General features: G+C 42.7%; 1 protein-coding gene across 1 annotated transcript in view; it reads left to right on the top strand.

The window, feature by feature from the left end:
• rbm27 (RNA binding motif protein 27) overlaps positions 1-7387 on the top strand; it is a 23036-nt gene extending 15649 nt beyond the window's left edge. Inside the window, exons 15-18 of the mRNA XM_062453072.1 lie at positions 432-620; positions 1154-1237; positions 4546-4665; positions 5238-7387. Coding sequence (XP_062309056.1) covers positions 432-620; positions 1154-1237; positions 4546-4665; positions 5238-5327 — 483 coding nt within the window. The 3' untranslated portion in view covers positions 5328-7387. The remainder of the gene's footprint in view (positions 1-431; positions 621-1153; positions 1238-4545; positions 4666-5237) is intronic.
• Positions 7388-9345: the final 1958 nt, after the last annotated feature.

Below are 9345 nucleotides of genomic sequence, written 5' to 3'. Positions count from 1 at the left end.
GTGTTGTTGAGATGCACTTTTTGTCATATTTGCTGAAATAAGCTTCACATCCTGATAGCAACTAATCGAGAGGTCTGACAGTAAAATGAAATCTGTGGGCGTTGCAGGACTGTAATAAACATGACCAATCATTAAGTTCTGACCAACCTTAATGATTGGACGGCATTCGGACCGAATGCAATGATTGGATGGCCTACTTGTCTGTCTGGCTACAGCAGTAGTTAGGCAGCACATTCGTGTGTTTTGGGGGAATTGCTTTGAAGGGATATTTTGGTTTTAATCCTTTTGAACTCAAGCAGAAATTGCTAGGTTGACGAAATTTACCGATCCTGCCTTTAACCCACAACCTTGATTTATTATCTTCACTTCCTGTTTGTCTTTCTTGATGCATATTCTCTCTTTCTACTTCTTTCTCTCTACTTTTCTCTCAGGCCACGAGGTTGGGTCTGATTCCGCCAGGGCGGGGCAAGGGGCCGGTGCCTCGGGGGCGTGGTAGAGGTCGTGGGCGGGGCCGGGGAAGGGGCGGGGCCAACCACATGGTGGTGGACCATCGTCCAAGGGCCCTGGCTATCCTGGGACTGACACAAGAGGAAAAGGAGGAAGTCAAGGCCCACTTCCTGGTAAGATCCACTTCCTGGTACAATTCTAGTATCAACGTATCTAGTATCAAGTATTCTATTCCATCAAGTATGGAAGAAACATTGACTTCATTGCAATGTGAAAGTTCGCATTGCATGGGAAACAGCAGCAACTCGTCACCTGTAGAAAGAGAACCCTCAATTACCTCAAAGCTAACAGCAGCTAACTGTCGCTTTTCAAAACAAAGTATAGGAAAAATTGTGAAACCAAGTTATCACACAATTCATTAAAAAAATCTCTCGTAATATTCTATGTGATGACAACCAGAGATGTTGACATAAATCCACTTACAGCCCAAATTCAGCAGATCTTTCCATGCACCCTTAATGCCTTCAGTGAGACAAAACTGGTCCAATATTGGTCCCCATGAGCAAAGCCAGAGGTGTTTCACCCTTAATGTATTTATCCTAGGAAAGACCCATTTCCTGGTGCGGCCCAGGAAACATAGACTGCTGGAGGTGTTGGAGCCTTGACACAGGCACATTACCTGCTCTGATTCTCTTTCCTGTCCTAGAAATTTGGCGAGGTGGAGGATCTGAGAGACCACGACACCACCAGTGTTGTCATGACGTTCAAGAGCAGGAGCGAAGCAGAGAATGTATGTTCTAGATGTATACACACACTCACTACGTTCAACTATCTGAAGAACCCTCTTGAAGAAATTCAATCAAGCATTAGACAAAGCATTAGTGTTGCACGGTATACCGAAATTTCGGTAATTTTCGATTGTTCAAAACGGTTCGGTATAAGAATTTCCCAATGTTCGGTATTTAGGTTAAACAGGCTTCCAAAGTCTACTCTGGAACTACTTTGCCTACAGAGCCGATGCTAATGGTAAACCCACGGACATTACGAAGCCTATTTGTAGAGGAAGATTGGGGTTGGGAAGGGGTGCTGATGATTTTTTCTGGCATTTAACTCGAGACAACCATCATCTTGGCAGAATTCTTTGCGCACTTGTCCATTAATTGTATATAGCGGAACAAGTTATCCCTTACTTCTCAGCGTGACAAATGGCTGAAATGCGTGAGTCTCACGGCCAATGTGTGAGACTTGAGAGCCCTGCTCGCCACACACCTCAGTGACAGACAATAAGATACAGTAAGGGAAATTGTTTTTTGGATCCACTGCTGATTGTGTATGTTTTCCCACTGACAAAGACATGATCAGTCTATTATTTTAATGGTAGGTTTATTTGAACAGTAAGAGACAGAATAACAACAAAAAATCCAGAAAAATGCATGTCAAAATTGTTATAAATTGATTTGCATTTTAATGAGTGAAATAAGTATTTGACCCCCTCTCAATCAGAAAGATTTCTGGCTCCCAGGTGTCTTTTTATACAGGTAATGAGCTGAGATTATGAGCACACTCTTAAAAGGATGCTCCTAATCTGTTACCTTTTATACAGGTAACAAAGTTTGTTACCTGTATAAAAGACACCTGTCCACAGAAGTGATCAATCAGATTCCAAACTCTCCACCATGGCCAAGACCAAAGAGCTGTCCAAGGATGTCAGGGACAAGATTGTAGACCTACACAAGGCTGGAATTGGCTACAAGACCATCGCCAAGCAGCTGGTGAGAAGGTGACAACAGTTGGTGCGATTATACGCAAATGGAAGAAACACAAAAGAACTGTCAATCTCCCTCGGTCTGGGGCTCCATCCAAGATCTCTCCTCGTAGAGTTGCAATGATCATGAGATCGGTGAGGAATAGGGCTGAACGATTTAGGAAAATGAGCTAGTTGCAAAGTACCACCCAACAGTGATCCTGTTGGGTGGTATTTGGCTTATTTGACACACTGGTGTTCAGCATTTTAGCCATGTAACTATCGTACATGGCTTTGTGGTTCAGAGTTATGTTGGTGGTGTTGCCCTGTGAGGTAGCAACGTTAGCCAGGCAGGTTTTGCACAATACTTGACACTGCGCAGCATCTTTTTTAAAGGCAAAATATCCCACACAACTGACTTACATGAACCTCTTTAACACTCAAGTGTCTGTAGTGTCAGGTTCTGTCGAGCCTGAGGCCATCGTACAGGTCAAGGTAAAGTGTAGCGTGCCAGGTTGATCCTTTTCTCTGAAAACTGCTTTATGCTTGCGTGTCACGTGACCAAAGTGAAATCGCAGCCTTTGCGGTCACAAAATCTTGTTTTGTCAAATCGCGATATTATCGCAAATGCAATTAATCGTTAAGCCTTAGAGAGGAATCAGCCCAGAACTACACGGGAGGATCTTGTCAATGATCTCAAGGTAGCTGGGACCATGGTCACCAAGAAAACAATTGGTGACGCACTACGCCGTGAAGGACTGAAATCCTGCAGCGCCCGCAAGGTCCCCCTGCTCAAGAAAGCACATGTACAGGCCCATCTGAAGTTTGCCAATGAACATCTGAATGATTCAGAGGAGAACTGGGGCAAAGTGTTGTGGTCAGATGAGACCAAAATTGAGCTCTCTGGCATCCACTCAAATCGCTGTGTTTAGAAGAGGAGGAATGCTGCCTATGACCCCAAGAACACCATCCCCACTGTCAAACACGGAGGTGGAAACATAATGCTTTGGGGGTGTTTTTATGCTAAGGACACAGGACAACTTCATCGCATCAAAGGGACAATGGACGGGGCCATGTACCGTCAAATCTTGGGTGAGAACCTCCTTCCCTCAGCCAGGGCATTGAAAATAGGTTGTGGATGGGTATTCCAGCATGGCAATGACCCACAACACAAGGCCAAGGCAACAAATTAGTGGCTCAAGAAGAAGCACATTAAGGTCCTGGAGTGGTCTCCAGACCTTAATCCCATTGAAAATCTGTGGAAGGAGCTGAAGATTCGAGTTGCCAAACGTCAGCCTTGAACCCTTAATGACTTGAAGATCTGCAAAGAGGAGTGGGACAAAATCCCTGGTTGCCAACTACAAGAAATGTCTGACCTCTGTGATTACCAACAAGGGTTTTGCCACCAAGTACTAAGTCATGTTTTGCAGAGGGCTCAAATACTTATTTCACTCATAAAACTGCTAATCAAGTGATAAAAATGTTGACATGAGTTTTTCTGGATTTTGTTGTTGTTATTCTGTCTCTCTGTTCAAATAAACCTACCATTAAAATTATACACTGATCATTTCTTGGTCAGTGAGAAAACGTACAAAATCAGCAGGAGATAAAATATTTTTTTCCCTCACTGTACATGCCGAGTACAGAAAACCACAGGTTAGCGAATAAACTAGCTGGAAGGATAGTGAAATACGTAGCCTATGTCAGGCCTACCCTACTGTATCGTAAAGAGCATGACAAGCAAGCATATTTGAAAATGTGAGTTCTAAAACAACAAATCTATTCTACAGTTATTTGCATTTAATAGCATAGTAGGGCTACGAGCTAGCTACATGTCAAGTAGCTCTTGTCAGAACGGCCATAGACACACTCCCATTGTAAAATGTAGCAAACATAGCATTGCCCATAGTTAACATAATGCCCCAGGAAGAAAAAAAACTTGGGTTGCTGGATTAATGTTAAAGTGGAAATGTCCTGTTTGTAGAATCATTGTCGTTTTGGCTGTTAATTTGAAAATGTGATCAACCCTTGTGGACTGTCTGTAATCTATTGGGTATTGAGTATCAAATCAGTATCGTTTCAGTTTCAAGTATTGTTTCGGTGTCGTAATACTAAACTTGGTATTGGTATCAAAGTCAAAATGTTGATATCGTGACAACACTAGCAAGCATGCACACACTAACACCCCCACACAACTATGCACCCAGACACCTCTTGTCCAGACTGATTCACCTGACAATATTAAAGGTTGATCTGGTGTTTGTTGTAAAAAATTGGAGATGAAAAGTAATGGTAGAGATAGAAAGGGAGAATCTTTCATAATCATGATTTTACCTTGTCTCCTGGGGTCACAGGCGGCAAACCAGGGGGCAAAATTCAAAGGTCGCGTGCTACAGATTTCCTGGTTCAAGCCCAAGACGCCCTCCGCATCCGCCGAGCCAGAGGAGGAGGAGTCTAAGGAGGAAGTCAACACGGTAGCCCATCCCTCATAACTGACAGACTCACACACAACAACTTTGACGCGTTTTTTGTATTTATTCTGACACCTTCAGTTTCGCCAATGCTCAAATCCGGACCAAACAGTACAATTGAATTAAATATTTGCCTGTATTGACAGACTGCGATAGCCTACTATTGTTGAAGAAAGGGTTTTAGTCTGCCTCTTCACTAATGGAAGTTTAATTGAGTTCTGGTTGTATTATCAATCTGCAGATTTGAGAGAGTTTACATAGCCCAATACATAAAATGACAAATTTCAGTGCAGTGGTTTGTGCAACTTCTAATGCAAAAACCATAAAATTCGTGACCATGCAGTTCGTCAAAGATAAAGTAAGCAAACAGCGCTTGATCGGCCATGACTGACATCAACGTAGCCAACCAAGAGAAGCTGGAATGTCCAACGTCACGGGGCTGTTTTTAACTCCTCCCCGACTGCAAGCGGCAACTCTCGCCGGTCGTTTCATGCAGCCGCAGTTGATGTCGAACGCACCTAACGATTCACCTGGTAGACTGCATCTCACATTACTTCCTGTTCCTTGCCCCACAGGAGGAAGTGAGCCCCTACCTGTTGGCGGAAGAGGAGGAGGAAGACGAGGATGAGGATGACGAGTACGAGAGTCGCTCCTGGAGACGATGAAGACGCATTGTCCCTCTCCCTCCTGTGAAGGACAGTTGGTTTTCTACGAGGCAGATTTATTTTGATTAATTAACTTTTCATTTGTCTCCCAAGACCAGTTTTCAGTATTTCGAGACTGAGGAATTAAGGACTCTAATATGAGAACGCAAAGTCTTTACTTTATTATTATCAATAATAATAATAATTATAATATGTGTGTGTGTGTGAACACGCGTGAGACGAGAAGACTGTTTTGTATCTCTTAAAAAATCGGAATAATTATTCAAATCTCACTTTTGCTGAGATCTTACTGCAGAGTGCTAATCCCGAACAGTCGTGTTTGTATGGTGGGTGTCATTGAGGTCACTAGACTTTATCAGTAATGCACAACATTTGTGACTACTGTGAATAGGTATTTTTTATACATATTTAAAAAGATTTCTTTCCCCATCCCCTATTGGTTTGGTGAATTTGGTCTGTAATTGGGAGGCTTGTGATTCTTGTACGGAATTTTCGTGTTGGTTCTGATGCATAGCCTTGCTCCAGAGAACAACAATTACAAAATGGCTGCTTCAGCAGTTGCTGTTGGCCTGCCTCTCACTAAACTAATGAGATAGAAACTCATGTTGGATTCAGAGAGATGTTTGGACCGCCCATACTTCTCATTCTCTGGCAGTATTTTGTTTGTCAACTAAAGGTGTGGTGCCAGGTTATGTACTTATGATGGAGCAGACACGTTTTAGGTGAGTGTGTATCAGTTTATTGGAATTACGCAAGTCAAGCCCACCTTCCACGAGGACATCTGAGACCCAAGACATCTTTGGGACAAGGGTTTGGAGGTCATCAGTAGTTGTCAGACATGTTAGGAACTTGGGAGACTGGACAACGCTGTTTGAATGTAAACAGTTTTGTTTGATGTCATTTTGTTTTTTTTGCCTTACATAATCAGCAGAAGGTTGTATTTTTACAAAAGGTTTGTGATTTTCATTTGTAAATTTTGTAAATGTTTGATATAGAAAATTACTATGTGGATACATCACTTTTTATTTTTGTTTAATTTGAACTCATTGGAGTGCATGTTAAAACTGTCAGGCGAAGAGAGGTACCCTATAGCTTTCAAATAAGAGTGTTTTGTAATCTGCTTATTTTCAAAGTAGGTGTGTTTAACCAACCCGTAAGACGTTGTTTCTCAGTGCAAGCAGCACGTTTCCATGCTGCTCCGTCCCTGTAGAGCAGCTGTGCTCTCACTAACCAACCCTGAGTCCAACCCCACAGTTTCACCTGGGAGATTCTCACTTGGGCTGTGGTCTCAACTGCTTCTGTGGGTACAACAGGTTCACGTAACAGAGACCTTGTGAGATGTAGGTAGGAATGTTCTCCAGAGTATCATCAACGTGTGTACTTGACAAGAGGGGGGGGATCTTATTTTGTATTATTAGTCTGTAAAATACTGTATTTGAACTTTACGAGAGTGAGGGAGGAAGGGAATGGCCTTCATGCCAACACTGACACCCCTGCTGTTATTATTATTATTAGAGTCCCACACACACAGTTGGTAACATCTCAAGATTAGAGCAATCTACTGTAGTCTGGATTGAGAATGTCCCCAATTTGGTGGTAAAGAACCCCCACCCCTTGCCTGTCATGATCTCTTCTGGTTGTCCCTCATGTCTCACAGATCTCAAGAGCTTCTCTGTTATTGGATGGCTTCGGTACTCAACTGACCCAATGGTCACAGGAATTTCCCTCTAACATATTAAACCTTGTGTAACTACTACTGTGACACCATGGTAGTAAAATGTAAAAGATTTATTGGATAAGACATTTTTGGATTTGTTACTGTTTATATTTGCAGGATGTGGATGTATTTTTTGATTTATTCTGTTTGTAAAATGGATTTCTAACTCACTAGCATGTCTGCTTTTATCAATAAAGACAGAGGAATGGGGTTGTTTACAGGAGTAAAAGAGAGAAAAAAAATGATATTCAACTATTTTAATTGGGCAAAAAAGAAAAGAGGAAAAAAAACGATTTAAAAAATATTACATTTGACCAAAACACAAAAGAAAAAAGTATTTGAATTTCAAACTTTGGGGAAGAAAAAGAGAGAAACCATTCCAAAAGATATGACCTTACAAACCTGTGTCGTCTTTTTTTTTCCTTGCATGGGGTTTCTAACACTATTACTTGTAATTTATATTTTGATCCCTATTCCTTTGTGGAAATTATAAACAGAATGTAAGACCAGTGTGGGATGCTTAAAACACAACACAAGAGGTGAACACTTCAAGTTTGAGTTCCTTTTTCATTATTCGCCAAAGTAGTGTTGGTTTGGTACCGGCCTGTTACTGTGCCCGTGTGGTGTCAGGTATTGAAGCACAGGCGTGCGTGCCACTGTTGTCTCCTCGGCCACGACAGTTTTTATCCGGCCCGAACCATACCAGGCCCGGTTCTTGCCCACTTTAGTAGGGGGGGCAATGAGACATTTTGCGGGGGCAAATATATATGAATATAAATTTTTATTTTAGCAGTTTAAAGCTTCAATTTAGTGCAATCTGAAAAAAACTAAAACAAATGTAGGAATGCAAATTAATTTAAAAACTAAAATTTTAAATTGCAATAACTCTTTTCTCCATGTTTCGCTTAAAAGTCTCAAAACTCAATTTAGGTAGCTTACCACCAGATGTAAAAAGAGGCTGTTAACTGTCCAGACACTTCGCTGCACACCTCTCTTGCTGCTATCCTCGACTTTTATTCCACCAAACTAACCAACCAGCATTTAGTAAAAAGTATAATTTGTAATAATACATTTGTATGATTGGCAGAGCCGAAATAGACCAAATATAGTGGGGGAAAAAACAAAACGAAGGAAATTTCATTTTGGGAGGGGGGGCACAAGGAACATCTGGGGGGGCAGTGCCCCTCTCAGCCCAGGCTTTAAAACCGGGCCGAACCAAACACTAATTTAACAAAGTGGATACCCAGGCTAAGTTTAATGTGGTTACATTGACTTTGACATATTCAAATGTGTTGAATAAAACATGCACATTCCTTACTTTAGGAAGTCAAGTGAAAAACACTCAGAGTCTATTCGGTTTAATGCAAGCACTGTTGTCTTCCCTGTGGGAGAGGACGTCAACCACCGGTTTCACCGGATCGTCATCCGCGCATCCCCTGTCGCCCGAGAGATGAGCACTTCACCTACGAGCGCGCGGCCACGGAAAAAAAGGAAGGTAGGGGGTGAGACACGTGCACGCCGGACAGGGGCACAAGCAACAATCGGATGGGTCGTTCTTGAGTTGAAGGCCTATAAAACAGTACGCAGCGGTCAAGGAGAAAAGCGAGCTGTCACATCTCGCTACAAACAAATCCATAAAACATGTCAGATGCAATCTTAGACAGGACGAATGAACACGGATGACAACCCCGACAACATTCCACAGGAACGCCTGAATAATACATACTGTTATCGCGAAGAGAATGGGGAGCTGTTTGGTGTGACTGAGAAATGGACGAGGCAATAGGCCTATAGTTAATTCAAAGTAACATCTTGAACGGAATAAAACATGCTGTATTAAATCTTATAGTGTGCAGGCTGGTATAGGGAACTTGGAGAATTACTTTTCAAGGGTCGTCACTCATCCTTGCCTAAATGTAGAAGGCTAGTGTTCATCCTAAACGGAGGTGAGTGCTATAGGCCTACCTGGTTGGCTCGGCGACCCGCCACAGGTCGACAGGTGAGAAAAGACCTTGCCTGTTTCAATCTCTAATGAATAAGAACATGGCGGCGCGGTAATGGATGCCTGCCACCGCGCCGCTGAATTATTCAGTGTCTGGGGAACCGGAGATGGGTCCACCGGGATCGTGTGGAAGTGCTGTGTCACCGGCCAGCCTGGCTCCTCTTTCGGCTGCAGCATGCACAGGGCAGCCGCTTGAAACGCAACGAGACTAGGTTTTTACCTGGGTGAAGAGTAGGTTATGGGTTATACTGACCTGAACCATGGTCTGGTTCATAGGCTATAGGCTACACACAGCTAGC

This window comes from Osmerus eperlanus, chromosome 27 (assembly GCF_963692335.1).
Source record: "Osmerus eperlanus chromosome 27, fOsmEpe2.1, whole genome shotgun sequence".
In the NCBI taxonomy this organism is placed as follows: domain Eukaryota; kingdom Metazoa; phylum Chordata; class Actinopteri; order Osmeriformes; family Osmeridae; genus Osmerus; species Osmerus eperlanus.
Note: the sequence above shows the minus strand (reverse complement) of the source record. Positions and strands in the feature narration are given on the sequence as shown.